The 15,242-nt window shown below is 38.6% G+C and overlaps 1 protein-coding gene across 2 annotated transcripts in view; it reads right to left on the bottom strand.

Annotated features, from left to right (window-relative positions):
• Positions 1-13,328, bottom strand: part of LOC108247474 (receptor-type tyrosine-protein phosphatase gamma) — a 520,767-nt gene extending 507,439 nt beyond the window's left edge. The window contains exon 1 of one of the 2 annotated variants that reach the window (XR_005233059.1): positions 12,874-13,328. Coding sequence is in view for 1 of the 2 variants with exons in the window: in XM_037975187.1 (XP_037831115.1) it covers positions 12,874-12,961 (88 nt within the window). In the remaining variant the exon portion in view is untranslated. The remainder of the gene's footprint in view (positions 1-12,873) is intronic. The other variant, XM_037975187.1, reaches the window with a different exon arrangement.
• Positions 13,329-15,242: the final 1,914 nt, after the last annotated feature.

Genomic DNA, 15,242 nt, shown 5'->3' with positions numbered 1-15,242 from the left:
CTAGATGGTGGCAAAAGACTGACATTCAAATATTAATATAGCCTAATGAAAGAAGTGAGACAAGAAGATGCTGCTGAACGCCAGAGTTACACTGCAACAATGTCATGCGGAAGAACAAAAGGACACAAACACAATGAGACGGTTATGTCACAACAACATAGCACACACCATGCTAACCCTGTAGAATACTACAACTTCCACACTTTTCTACCCATTCACTGCTTCATTGCTCTGGTGTCTGGTGCCAAGCCATCAGTTGTAAATCTGCTACAATATTTGCAAAGTAGAGGCTCCATGGATCAAATTTGTTTGCTTTCAGTCCACTCTTGAACCATTTTTGCAGGTTGGCTGGACATGTCCCAACGAAAGCAGCCACAGCCATCAGGGAATACTGTTCCTATAAATGGGTACTTGGTCAGCAACAGTGTGCAGGCAGGTAGTGCATGTCAAAGTAATATCCATATGAATGGCAGAAACCTGGTTTCCTCTGCAGAAGCCCTCAGTATAACATCTAAAGTGCCACTTTAGATAGGCACTATCCCAGCCTGTCCATTAATATATTGTCCTACCATAAGCACTTTCAGAAGAGGATATGATTCACCATGATTTACTGATTTGTTGCTATGAAGCCCCAAATGCTAGTTGCTGTTGTGGTCACAGGAATCACAAGTAGTAGTGATTTTTTTCTATTAGAACCAACTATAACTTTTTAAGCTACAGTTCCTATTATATTAAATAAGACAAGGTTCAGAAAACCAGAGTTGTTTGAATCAGATGGACCAGGAGCTTCTAGAGATAAAAGCATATATTATAAAACAGCAATGGAGTTTTGGGGAGAGAATCACATTTTATATGCCTTTAAATCTTCATCCAATTAAACCCCATTTTACCATCTGCCATAATTGCTTGTCCACGATCTTTTGCCTGCTTTAGGGAATCTGGTGATTCTAATAGATTTTTAACATTTTTTTTTATTTTATTTTATTAAAGATGCAACACAAAGCAAACTTATTTATTACTGTTACAAAGTAATTTAACAGTGAATAATTATATAATTGCTGGAACAAAAAGGTTCTTAACATTACAGAATGAAGACATTTTTTTCTGCTGGTTGTGGTGGCATATTGACCTTATCATGTTTGAGCAAGGAACACACCAACACTGTGAACTTTGCAGCAGTTTTGAAGACTCAATCTGAAGATGTGCACAGAGGGAACACAGATGTTGTTGGGTTTCCACCAGAGGAGGGGGCCAGTCATCTCTTTTTTTTTACTGTTGTCTTTCTTTAAAAGACATCCCACCCCTGAAAATATATTTTTTCTCTAGTTTAGATTGCGCTGCTTCCGTGTCCCACCCAGCCTCCCATCTGATGGCCTCAGCACTCCCTCAAATTAGTAAGCATTTATTGTAAAATTGTTGCTATTGTTAATTACCCATAGTTAATATATTAACATAATACCACCAAATCCTAACCACTGTGTTGGCAGGCACTCTAAAAAATCTAATTAAGTCCATAATGTGAATTAGCTGTTATCTTTTTAGCATAGTTGAATTTGAATATTGTTTTCTTTCAGGTTAGAATGATCAGGAAACAAAGCTTACATGGGAGGGGCCTATTCAAAGTGAGATCTTAATCTGAACAACATTTAGTGATGATGACATAGAGACACAGCTAAGACGTCTTTGTGACGCCGTTGTTCCTGAAAATCTTCAGTGGTTGCAGCTGTTGGTGATGCAGTTGGCCCAGCGCAACATACAAGCCTGGAGAAGTTACTACAGCATTTTTAGTCGTTTTTGGTGTTTCCGCATAGGTAAAGATATTTCTTGAAACAGTGCCATGTTTATGAGACATTTTAGAAAAAAGATAATTTTGAAAAAAATGTTTCTGTGTAGACAAGACCTAAATAACTGCCTAATATTAACAAAAAGAAAAGCAATTTATTGATACCATGAACATTTACTATTTATTTAACCCTCCTGGAGCCCTCAAAGGCAGAGAGGTGAAGAGAGGCAGAAAAGCCCTTGTAACTTCAGGTCAAGGGAGGGTTAATGTTGATATATTTTTATCCTTAAAATAAAGTTTGACTTAGTAGTTTTTAGTTTTAAGTTTTAGTTTTCAGTTGTTTATGAGAAGTGATGGTACACTAAGAACAAAGTACCAGCCAACTTTGAGCACCGCTTCCAACTTACCAGCTTTAAAAGTACTGATGCTGTTCTTATTAATAAGCAACGATAGATGCTGCAGTCAGTGAATAAACAATAAATACTTTCATTTTTTCTATTTAACTTTTGTAATATTGCAGAAAAAGAACTTAAGACCAGTGGTTCTCAAATGGTCTTCCCTCAGAACCAACCATCACTTCCTAATGATAAGTTTTGTAAATACTGACATCTGGTTTCATGTTTAAAAAAACCTTTGGATTTCACCAGACTTTCACAGGTTTTGAACCAAGGTCTCCATTGTGAAAGCACATTTCAATTTTCACCACACCAAGAATACTCTTTTGGCTGTTGGAACTATTACCCTAATTTCTGTGACGTTGACACCAGGGGTGAATTTTACATTTTGCGCCATCATTTTATAAATGATGTAACGATGAACGTTACATCATTTATGTCGCAAGACTTCACTTTTTACACTTTATTTCTTCACATTTAGACCCACAGCAAAGAAAAACAATCAAATTACTTCAATATATGTGGCAAAATACAGAACAGTGGGACAGTTCCATGAAGGCTGTGAAAACTAAATCATCTTGTTTAGTCTATCATATCTGGTGCACAACCCCTAGATTACTTCAGCAACACAATGTGCTAACAGCTACTGCAATTTATTCTAATTTGTAAGTTACTAACTTTCAACACCCAGGACATCTCAGTTTTATTTATGCAACTGAATTTTCAGGCATGGTCAGGCTGTGGTTAATACTTACTGTAGTACTATTTCCTATTCTGTGTCATGCTGCAGTATTTGTCAGGAGCACACTAAGGCAGACACCAAACAACAACTGCCTTGGCCAGTTCTGTTTCAAGCCAATCTCCGTGCTAAGGGCCTTAATAACAGAGAAGCAGAGCAGTGTGGAGGTGAGAGCAGCAGCTCTGAGAGCCTGTGGATAATGATACCCAGCAGGTGAGAAGCACGCTCATCTGTTTTTCCTGTACATTATCTGCCTGCAGTTCAACATGAAGCAGACACCTTGGGCATGCTCAGAGCTGGCTATAACAACATGATTTTGACTGAAGGGCAGGCAGAATAAAAACAGAGATAGTAAGGTGAGGTACACAGTGCAAACATGCCAAGGTTGGGCCTTTTACTTGAACATTTAGAAAAAAATCCCATCATAATCACTATGTGCAAACTATATTATTTACTCAAATTTCCAAGAAGTCTTTGAAGTTTATAAAAAAGACAACATGCAAAGCAGCTGACTTTTGACATTAATATCTGCAGCATTTACAGCTGTCAATAAAGTGTTTATCTTCTGAATGTAAATAAAGTTTCACATATTGTAAAATGTACAAGAACCATTCAGACCTTTCTTCACCTTCAGTATTTATTCTGTCAAAATTATTTCTATTATTCTAAACATGAAACAAATCTATGTCTAAACTTCCCTACTGTTGGCTCTAGCTGTTTTTTCCATCCTTTCATCAATCACCAATCAATCACCCCAGGAGCTGTCTTTACTGCTTCATCTACTACATTCAGTTTCTCTTCAGGTTAAACATCAGGTGGATTTCTAAATGAAAATTAGACTGAGAACCAAACAAATCTGTCTAATACCAGATCTTTTTCCAAAACTGAAAGTGTCCCATCTCAACAATAATATTAAAGACCAGGATATTACCTGCTACTTTTCATGCCAACATTTTAGACTAAGATCATCTTGTTTTGAGAAATGACAGAGTTATAGCTATTTTGGAAATATATATTTTAATATATATTTTTGAAAATACCATTATGCAAGATCTTATTTGAACTGTTAGCTTTTGGGATCAGTCTTAGTTACTAACTCATCGAATTTTAGCTCAATATCTGTAAAATTGACTGATTTACAGATATTATTGCGTTGGCAAAACTTGATTAGCTGTGGTGGCCATCTTGAATCAAGTTGATTACAAAAGTTGTTTAGTTATAGATGCATATGCAGTGATTACTTTCTGGGAGTATTTTTTATCCAAAATCTGTCTACTAGTTCATAAGATATTTTATTAACATACCGATGACAAACACACACAGGAAATTACATGACTGCCCTCCTTTCATCTTTCAGTGGCAAGAAATAAAATATTATGCAGTAACTGTGTTTAGTGGTTACCAGTACATTGTTGTCTCTCAGTTTCGTTCTGACCTTCACCAGTGTGTCCAAAACACTGTATTCTCTGAAAGCACAAACATTTCATGTTCTCTGTTGTAGGAAATAGTCTTCGTCTTGATGTCCCCACCATAAAAACTCTGCTGTCTTTCACAGTGGCTCATTATGTCTATATGATTTATGTGTTGTCAGACTGATATGACAAAAAAAAAGAAATCCAACTGAGCTGAAGGATGATCTAACTCTGCCTCACTGAAGTCCAGAACATATAGGCATGAATCATTCTTAAAATCACCTCGAGAAGACATTTTGGTACTGTCTTTGATCACCACCACCTTGGAGCAGCGATTTATAAATACGCAAAGGTTTTGTCGTTTCGGCCTTTGGTCCACACAGAAACATCATTTTGGGAACCCCTAAACGGTACTTTTCAAAATCAGGTTCCAGAGTGGAAAACCATCTTAAAACGCCACCATTACATTTTCATGCGGACAACTTTAGAACAAACTTTTGAAAAGAATGAAGTCATAGTCCCATCTCTAATCTACCTTTTTGTCCAAGTGTGACTGACAAACACCTGTATCCTGTGGGAGTTCAGGAGGTTTTTAACGAACTGCACACTTTGCCTAAAAAGGTCTGCCTATAGCATTTGCTACTGTTTTCTGAGGGGCTGTTTACACAAAGCTGGTTTTCAACGAAACTAACATTCATATTGCAGTGTGGTCATTCGGCTATACGACAACAGCGAATGGATTCTCAGACACTGAAACTTTTTGAACCCAGGTCCCAGAGTGGAACTTTTCAGACCCCTCCATTTGCATTTCAAAGGATGCCACAAAGTGTGAAATTGCACAAGCGCACCACAGACAGCTGCAGTCGTTAGCTGTTCTGCCCATGCAGGAGGACATTAACAACAGTATTAATGGTGGACAGCAGAGTGCTGTTTGTTTCTCACCCTTTTCAACATATAGCAGCAACCCAACCTTACTGTAAGTCCAAACAAATGTCCATGTATTCACCATTTTAGATGTAGCTGTTTCCATGTCTGCATGCATGAGCATGTAAAGCACCAGCTAGCGGCCTGGAATGGAAACTTCAGCGGGTTGATGTGTTTGCAAAGAAACACTTAAGGAGAATGGAGCTGAGCTCTCTTCTTTCACCAATTTGAGACATGACGTAGTGGACAAGACAAGAATTGTAAGAATGTATATTTATATATGCTACCTTTGTGTTGTAAATAAAAGATTTGCAAAACTAAATCTGTTTGGAAGACTTTTGTGTTAATAAATCTTTAAAATAGTGTAGGAATATATTTCTAATTAGTGTACTGCTAGAACTTAATGTATTGTTGATTTTAAAAGGTGTAAAGTATCAGGTTTATAAAATTTAAAGTGCTCAAAATTGCAATTGTTCGGACAGAAAAAATAAGAATGCTATGTCAAAAATGTGTAGCTGTAGAACTGGACTGTAGTAATAAGTAAATTTTCTAGGCAGTCAGATTCATTTCTGTGTTGTGGTTGATATATTAATATTTTGATAATGGACTATACATAACTTAAAAGAGTCCTTTGATAATTTTTCAGTAGATAATGTACATCAGAATTACAGTTTTTAACCTTCTAAAACTCTTAAAATGTGGGAGATTCAGTGTGGCCTCGGACCCCATGGGGAGCTAAGCGGCCCTCATAACCCATAAAAAAAAAATATTCCTTTTAAAGAACCCCCCCCCCTTCAAAACCCTGGCTGCAGCCATGCAGACGTGACAACAACAATGACAGATTACATGATTGTGTTTGTGTTGCAGGTGCCAGTTTCTCAACTACAGCAAAACCTTTGTATTCTGTATTACTTCAATGAACAGACAAGGCTGATGAACAATGGCTTTACCTTAAATAGAGCAGAGTAAAACCTCTTATTATTACTACACCAATATTCTGAGGCCAGAAAACTTGTTATCACTTTATTGAACTGTCAACAAAACTAAAGCAAACACTGCAGAAAAAATCTACAAAATCCACAAGTATTTTTCAAGTATACATTTTTTAAAATGGTGGAAATGAGAATAATTTTAAAAGACCAACTACTTTGTACAAATAACTTACCAGATCCCTTTGAACATTATGAGAAAAAAATCCCTCAATCCCTTCTGTTATAATCACTTATTTGGACTGACATGACTCCCAGTCAACAGTAGTTTGAAAAAAGGCTTTGGTTTTTTATCTAGTATTCACAGTCTATCCATTTTTGTTCTTGTGTTTACAGTTAGGAGCAGCTGCATCGTAGACATATAATACTAGACCAAGTGTCCCCACCTTCTCTCAGTGTTGGGAATTAAAGCCAGCAGGACCCATTTTACGAAAGCTGCCATGTTTTATTTTTAGAACCAGCATTTGGGCATTAGCCCTGTTAGTCTTTAAAGGTAAACTGAAATCAAATCTCAAAAAAATTCCATTACATGAATGTTATTTAGTCAAACATATTCACACAACATTCCAGTGACCCAGTTTTCTGACTTAAAACTTAAATAATGAAGTAGATGATTTGTAGGGCAAAGTTGGGATCCTGGGTTCATGACGTGCGCCAAACAGCGCACGTCCGGCCAAGAACACCTATACTGTCTGGTTCTTTACTAGTGGAAATGGAAGAAGAAGCCTTTTTTAAATACAAAGACATGCCGGAAGACTTCACGGGAGACGGGAGTAATGGATATATAACCATACCAGTATCAACCTGAACCGACAGCTGGATCTCTGGAATCAGATAAAAACTCTTTAGATTCAGATTCTGATGATCACAAGGACCATCATGAGTTGAGAACATGGAATGGTGAGAACCAATTACCCGCAGATCGCTGTCATGACATCAGTACACAACACTGCCAATGAACATAAAGATAGCAGGAGAGAGCTAACGTTGCTAACTCAAAGCGAACTGGATGCTAACTCATAAAAATCATGAGCGCGCTTCAGGGTAGTGTTTATGAACTCTCACACCAGAGTAACCTAATCAGCAGCAGTTTCAGACTATGACATTTGTTTAATCACACATGGATTGTTTATATTTTTCCATCAATAACAAACTGCTCTGAATCACAAACTGATCTCAGGCTGTCGGCCTGTAAGCAGCTCAGACCTTTAAATGACAGGATGCGCTCATGACGTTACATTTGAAATTAAACTTTTATTTTATTTGCTCCTGCTCTTTTGGCAGTCCTCCACATTAATGAGGGTCAGAGCGGTGCTTCCCTTTGAAGTGGACCAGAGTTTTGATAGTAATTCTCAAATCGGAGTTTATGGATCCAAATCTGACAGGTTTTTATCTTTCGGGAAACCAAAAAATGAAACTCCAGTAGTTTTCTGGCCAGTTCGAACAGTTAATTCCAATGAACTTAACTATATTGTACTGGTATTCATCCACTCACTGATGAATGGCTAAATGCTGTGAACCTCAATGGCTCTGTGGATGTCAAACATCATAAGGGGTCATTTCAGTCTCTTTAGTGTTTGGTATTAAAAATTTTAAAAAAAAGTTTATATTTTTTTTCTTTTAAATTCACAATAAGCATATTTAATGATTTTCTTTCAAATGAGGTTGGTTTCAAAACACTTTTCAGTTCAGTTTTAAGTCCCATCTACTCCCCAACAAACAGTGTCACGTGACCTTTCTTTTAGGCATGAAAGAACTAATTACAATTAAAAATGTTAGAAAAATTTTAATTTGACATACAGCAGCAAGTTGTGAAATATGCAAATTAACAAGAGTCAACATCTGAAAATTATCAGTTTTTTTTTTTTTTTAGCAACAGCACTGTCCCATTCATTTGCATGGAGGAGGTTGGATTTAAAAGTTGTTCTGGGTCCAGCCAACAAAGAAGCTGGTCTCACTCTGGCTTCAACTTCTGGGTTAACATCAGATGTCTATTCATATACAGTCTTTAGGTTGCACGTCATTTTTCCTTGTGTTTGGTGTATTTTTATGGCAGTGTTACAGCACCACATACAGGCCTTGTATAGTTACTACAGCTTTAAGGTAGTTTTCTGTTCTTCTGTGTAAATGAAAACGTATCTTGAAATTGTCATGTTTACAAAAAATAATGTTTTGGTAATAACATTCCCTTGTGGCCCTTGTTTCAAACATCAAAACTACTAACAGAAAATAATAAAAAATAAATACTTTATTTCTATTTGTTCCTTCTAGGATATCTAATTTTTAGTACTTCTTCTGGCTATTCTGCATATGATGTTTGCTTCAGCCACTTGTGTCTAAGATTTTGTTCTTTCAGTCATGATCCATACCTCATAAAAACAGGTGATGGTTGGAACATAGATGAGAATATTGAGAACTTTGCCTTTCAGCTCAGATCACATCACATTAGAACAACATCTTTATTACTGTGGCTGAGGCCTCGATCCACCGATCCATCTCCCGCTCTGTCCTGCCATCACTTGTGAACAAGACTTCAAGAGACTCAAACTCCTCCATTTGAGCCTAGATATCAGGTGTGAGTGAGGCGAACCCAATACGCAGATTCATGATGAGCTCCAGGAAGAAACTAATTTATTTAAAACAAAAACAACCGATAAACTAAATAACACAAACTCCATGGTGGCAAAGACATGAGGAAAACCAGACAGCACATTGGTGTGACAACCAACCAGTGAGTAAGTGAGGGAGATGACCAGGTTTTAAAGACTGAAGATAATTAGGAGAAGTGGGCACAGGTGAGTGATTACTAACTTGGGGAAGGTGAAGATGGGCGTGGCAGGCAAAGGAGATTGGCTGAGGACAAGTGAATGATGACAGAAACACAAGGTGCAAACCTATACAAAGACAGACAAACACCAAATCACCAAACATGAGGACAACCAAATGAAATAAAAGACACGATAAACTCAAACTGAAACATGAACCAGAAACACTAAAAAACAATAACCCTAAATACAAAAGGAAACCCTCTATGTGGCCCTGTGATGGACTTGCGACCTGTCCAGGGTGCGCCTCTCGCACAGTGACTGCTGGGGATAGGCACCACCCGGAATGGAGAAGCGGGTAAAGAAAATGGATGGATGGATGGATGGATGGATGGACAAAAGGAAACCCAAAGAAAAACCCAAATCCTGACACTAGACTCATTCCCAGTCTGGATAGAGCACAAGCTATCAACTTGACTCCTTTATAAAAATTTCCCTCATAGTACTTGTAAGATATGCCTTTCAAAGTCCTCGATTTTCCTGTGTTAGTTTTCAATTTTACTGAAGGAGTCTTTCCTAAGGATCAATAAAGGTCTATCTATCTATCTATCTATCTATCTATCTATCTATCTATCTATCTATCTATCTATCTATCTAGCTAGCTAGCTAGCTAGCTAGCAATCGATCTGTCCATTCGTCCGTCCAAAATTTAGGAACATTTCAGTAATTTTTGGCTCTTTGAGAAAGAACTTAACTGATATTTTGCAGCCTATAAACTAAAAGGATCATTCTTTCAATATATAAAACAAAAACATAAATGCTATGAACAAAATACAAATATGATGATCTATTCATCCATTCTTTTTACCTGCTTCTCCATTTCAGGTCACGGGAAGCTGGGGTCTATCTCCAGCAGTCATAAATATGACGATGTTCTAGTTAAACATAGCTGACCACCAAGACATCAACACAGATGGTAACAATGATTGAAGTCACTGTGAATCACATTCAGTTTGCTTCTCACTGCAGAAAAACACATCTTATTGCTGCACTTTTGTCTGTCCACTGTGAAAACATGGTATCGACAGCTGCAGGAATTCAGCTCAAGTTTCATCACTCACATTACACATCCATCACCCTGTTTAACCACATCTTCTACCTTTACATATGTTATACAATTTCTCTGCAATACAGAGGATGCTTCATTTTCATCATCCAACTGCAGTAAAAATATATTTTACCTACACAAGTAACTGTTTATTAAGAGGCGTTTTCTGACACTACTACATCTGAAAAAAATGATCATTTGCTGCAAAAAGATGAAAGGTGGGCAATAATGTTTTTGCTCGTGTCTGTGTGTGTGTGTGTCCATTTGTTTATTTGTCAGTTTGCAAGATATGTCATGACCCCTGCACAAATTTTATTAAACTTTCTGGAAGTAATCATTGGATGTACATCTACAACTGGTTAACTTTTGGAGTCAGTCCAATTCAAGATGGCCACCATAGCTGACCTACCTTCGAAAACAAAGAAATGCCTACAACTCAGCCAATGTTAGTTGTTTAGCTTAAATTTGGTGTAGTAGTAGCTGAGAGCCATCCCCAACACAAAGTCTGAGCGCTCACAGATTGAGACCTGTGTTTAAAACTTTGCTATTAACTATCTGGAGTCAACTCTGTCTGTTAGTGAAAGAAATGCTATTGATCAATAGATGTACATCTACAATCATTTATTTTTTAAATCTATTTAATTTAATGTGGCTACCACAGCTAATTGGCATTAGCCATCACAAAAATGACTATAACTCACTCAGTTTTACAAAGATTCAGCTAAAATTTGGTGTGGACAGAGTTGAAAGTCATTCACAATACAAACATGTGAACAAATCTCACGATATTGCATGATTTTGTGTATAGCGTTTTTTACAAGGCTTCACCAAAACTGCTACAACGCTGTCCTTTTTCATCATAAAATCATCTTTGTTTAACATTCTGGTGGTTTCAAGGAACGCTAGGTTGTTAATTAAAAAAGAAAATATTCATGTTGAGTGGATGCACAACAAAGTGTTAGGCTGACTTTAAAATCCAGTGCACTGAGCATGCAGAGCTTGTTAAAGTGTTTCAGAGACATTTGTAGGATTTTCCACGGCTGAGGGAATTCAGTGCATATTGAGATTCTGGTCAAGGTCAAATCTGATTTGCTGGGTTTATTTCTAATTAGAAACAGCACATTTCTCCTCATTTAACCCTGGTGATAAATATAACATAACATGCGTTTAGTTTGAATGCAATGTTTCCTCAAAAGTGAACGTTTTGCATCTTGCAACCTGGAGAGTGTATTTTTTTTTTTCCACACAGTTGTAATTGTTACACAACCAGAGTCAGATATTACAGCATGCAGATCAGCTGTGTGGGCCTACATGACAAGCACAAACACAGACATGAGGGCTGCCTTGCCCTCAGAATGAATTAATGCCGTTTCTGGGTTGTGCTCTTCAATGTGTGAAGCCCTGCTGTCTCGCCTCAGGCGGTGAGATAAAGGCTTTGGTCTATAGGACTGACGTGGCATCACATCTTCTCCATATTCTCTGTGCATACTCAACAAACCTGTCATGGCTTCTGATGCCATCCCAAACACGTGAGCCTCTTCCTCCTGCAGTCTGACTGCCAGTTAAGGGATAGTCTGGTCATTTTACAGGTGATGTTCTGTCACATAATTATCAATAGTTTAGTTATAAATAATGGAGTATGAAGACCAGGGCAGAAGTCTTCCTCCAGGCTAGGCTAGTCAAACAAAAGAACCTGTTATTTCTTGGTTTTCAGGGTTAAAAAACAATTTTTTTCTCAAAAATGACATAATGGCATGCGAGGACATGGAAGTGGGGGTACTGAGGGTGCTACAGCACCCCCTGGTAGACACCAGAGGAAATGCATGTCAAAACTAGAAGTAGGTTTTATATGTTTAAATCATATGTTTAAATCTCAATAATATTTGCATATTAATGACTGTTTTTAAAAACCAGCACACGCACTACAACGCCTGTGTTACTACGTAAATGTGTGTATGTGTGCTGAAAATAGACCATTATATGTCAATGGTGCTAAGAGGCTGAGAATGTATCAGTCCGCCCGAGTGATCCAAAACTATTTTTTATACATATTTGAACACACAGCAGCAAGGTAAATCTACATGAACTAACACAATTTAACAGCTGAAAAAAATGTCTGAAGTGTATTTTATTTATTTTGTGAGGCAAATGACCCATTCATTTTCATAGAGGTGTGGGACTGCAGCCAGCCGAGTAGGCGGAGCTTGTCCACAGTGGCTTCAACTTCCGGCTTCTGATCCTCTCTCTAGTTAATTTATGTCTGGATGCCCAGCACACAAACCTGCATTTACATAGTAACACAGATACTGTGCAGTTGAGAAAACAATGACAAACTAAACAAACTGTGTCATGTTAAAGTGTATGTTTAAAATCAGCTCATGTGGCGTTTTTTTCACATAAATGCTCCTTATTTGGCGAGCTATTAGCCTCTGTGCTCTATGACTGATATGGCTAATACTACAGATAACTATTTGACAGAACATCACTTTAAAAGTAACCAGACTGTCGCTTTAAAGGCTTAAAATAAAAACTAGAAGAAGTGGAGAGCGCCAGGAGGAGGACTGGGTTTCATTAGAAGAAGCTGAAAGAAGAGAGGACTGAATATGGGGGGTTAAACAGGTCTCTGAGCTGCTGTCTCCACAGTACGCCGGTGTGAGCAGGTGTGGTGTTGAATCCCCCACACACCCCCACCACCGTGCATGCTTAGGGTTAGGGGCTGTTTGCTGATGATGCATCCGCTCATCGAGCAGAAACTTACCGGGATGACACTGGGATGGAGCCAGCGCGTGCAGGAGCAGCACGAGGGACAGAATCCAGCAGCGTGATGATGGCAGCAGCCTCCACATGCTTCCAACATGCGAACCCACATGAAAGCAAGAAGCAGCAACAAATGTTGACTTTCTCCCCCTTTTCGTTGCTGGGAATTCAGTGATGCTTCTGCTGCGTAAAAATGCAGCGCAGCTGTAGGCTGAGCGCAATGGAGACGGTGGGGGTGGTGTGAGGGTAGTTACAGGTCCAGTAAGGAGTTACTTCGTCCCTGTCTCCCCTGGAATGCGCTTAACCCCTTCGGATGCCGATGGGCATGGAGGGGATGTGTGCTCCGACCCCCCCGCGACGTGTCACTTGCTCCTGCGGCTGCAGCTGGTCGTGCAGGCGGACAGAGGGATGTGGAGGCTCGGCGCTCCTCCATCCATCCAGGAACTAACGAGTGTGAGACCGAGTGTGGCAGAGACTTTAAAACAGTCTCCGAGGGGGGAGGAAGGGGGGAGAGACGGCAGATGAGAGCGGAGAGGAGAGGAGAGGAGCGATCCGAGGGGCGGTCAGACTTCTGGATCCTAGCGCCGGCGAGAAAACCCATCAGCTCCTACACTTCATTATACAGTCCTCCTGGTCGATTTTTTTTAATTAATAAAAAAAGGAAACTACTGATTGAGCTTTTGTATCAGTAGGTACAAATGTGAAAGGGCAATAAGGTTTTTGCACGTTTCTGTGTCTGTGCGTTTGTCTGACGAGCGGGTTTTAGCGGAAACTGTCAAAAAGCAACCACTGGGTGGATATAAAGTCAGTCCAGTTCAGTATTGCTGTCATAACTAACTGACTTTAGAAAGACAAAACAAATGACTCTAAGACAATGTTACAGATATAAAATTTGGTGTGGTAATAGCCGAGACTAATTCTATGTTAATCATCACATGCAATATTTACTTTAAACCTTGGCATTAACTGTTGGGCCCTATTTGTCTGTTAGCAAAATATATCATGAATCAGTGGACAAATTTTGATGAAACTCCCAGGCCCTGTTCAAAATTGGAAACTGTCTTTTTTAAATTGTGACTCTCTTTGTAAACACTGCATCATTTTCAGAAACAGGAAAGAAGGCATGGAGCAGAACACTGAACTAGAAAACGACTGTGATGGTCAGCCCATCTGCAATCTTTGCTAGCTGGATGATAATTTGTGTGGCTATTTTGAAAACATGTACATGTAGCAATTTGGGCAATCTTAGTTACTGCAGGAATAGCAGCAGACCATAAATATTGGGGTAAAGACATTTAAAGTCAGCAAAGGAGTTCTAGGTTTTTTCTGTAGTTGTTATAATTATTGGAACCAGCACTTCAAAGAAAGTGGAATTAGGTTTCATTATTGAGTATTGGGACTGCTGGGGATAGGCACCAGCTCCCCGCGACCCGGAATGGAGAAGCGGGTAAAGAAAATGGATGGATGGATTATTGAGTATTGGGCCATATTAGCTCATAAACCATTAAAAAAGGGACCTTTTAAGTTTTTGTCTGTCTTGTCTATTGTGTATGCATATTCAAACAGAAAATACTTTTTCTAAACATATTTGTGGTAATGTGATAAATTACACACCATTGTCAAGAATGGTATCATATGGTAGTGGTAGTGCACTGTGTTGGTGATTTGTCTCTGCTATTGCTTGACCAGGCTTGTTGGAAGGCTCATTACAGAATATTCTTGTCACGTTACACATGACATATGTTTATTTAAGAAAAGATAAGCATTTTTCCAAGTGCTTATGAGCTGATGACACAGCATACAGTATGCACAAGACTAACAATGTGTGGCCTCCATGTAAACAGTACAGAAAACACACACACATCACTCCTCACAAGATGGCTGCCAACAATGCTCGTCTACCGTCATCAGTGGCCATTCCAGTGTTATTCTGTTTCAGTGAAGCAGATGCTCCAAACCGTAAGTACAAGAAGAAGAGGACGGATGGCGAATACAAGGGTAACAACCAAATGTTTTTTTGTGGACTGACCTTAGGCCACAAATTGGACCTTTTTTTGTCTCAGTAACTACTAGTGACTGGAAGGTGTGTTAGTCCAAATATGTGAACATAATGAATGATTTCAGGCACAGTATACAGCGAGGGACCCCTAGTGGAAAGAGTTTTCTTCATAATATTCAAAGCATATCAAAGTAAATTAGTGTTGATCTTTTAATCCTCCTGAAGCCCTCAAAAGAGACAGAGATTGAGAGAGGTAGAGAAGCTCTTGTATCTTTGGGTCAATTTGACCTGAAGGCCTTAGTAGGGTAAACAATATTCCCATTTTCCAAGTTTTTTGAAACTATAGTTGATGTATGTTTGTGATCTTTTCT

The sequence above is a fragment of the Kryptolebias marmoratus genome, linkage group LG4 (assembly GCF_001649575.2).
Source record: "Kryptolebias marmoratus isolate JLee-2015 linkage group LG4, ASM164957v2, whole genome shotgun sequence".
Classification (NCBI taxonomy): domain Eukaryota; kingdom Metazoa; phylum Chordata; class Actinopteri; order Cyprinodontiformes; family Rivulidae; genus Kryptolebias; species Kryptolebias marmoratus.
Note: the sequence above shows the minus strand (reverse complement) of the source record. Positions and strands in the feature narration are given on the sequence as shown.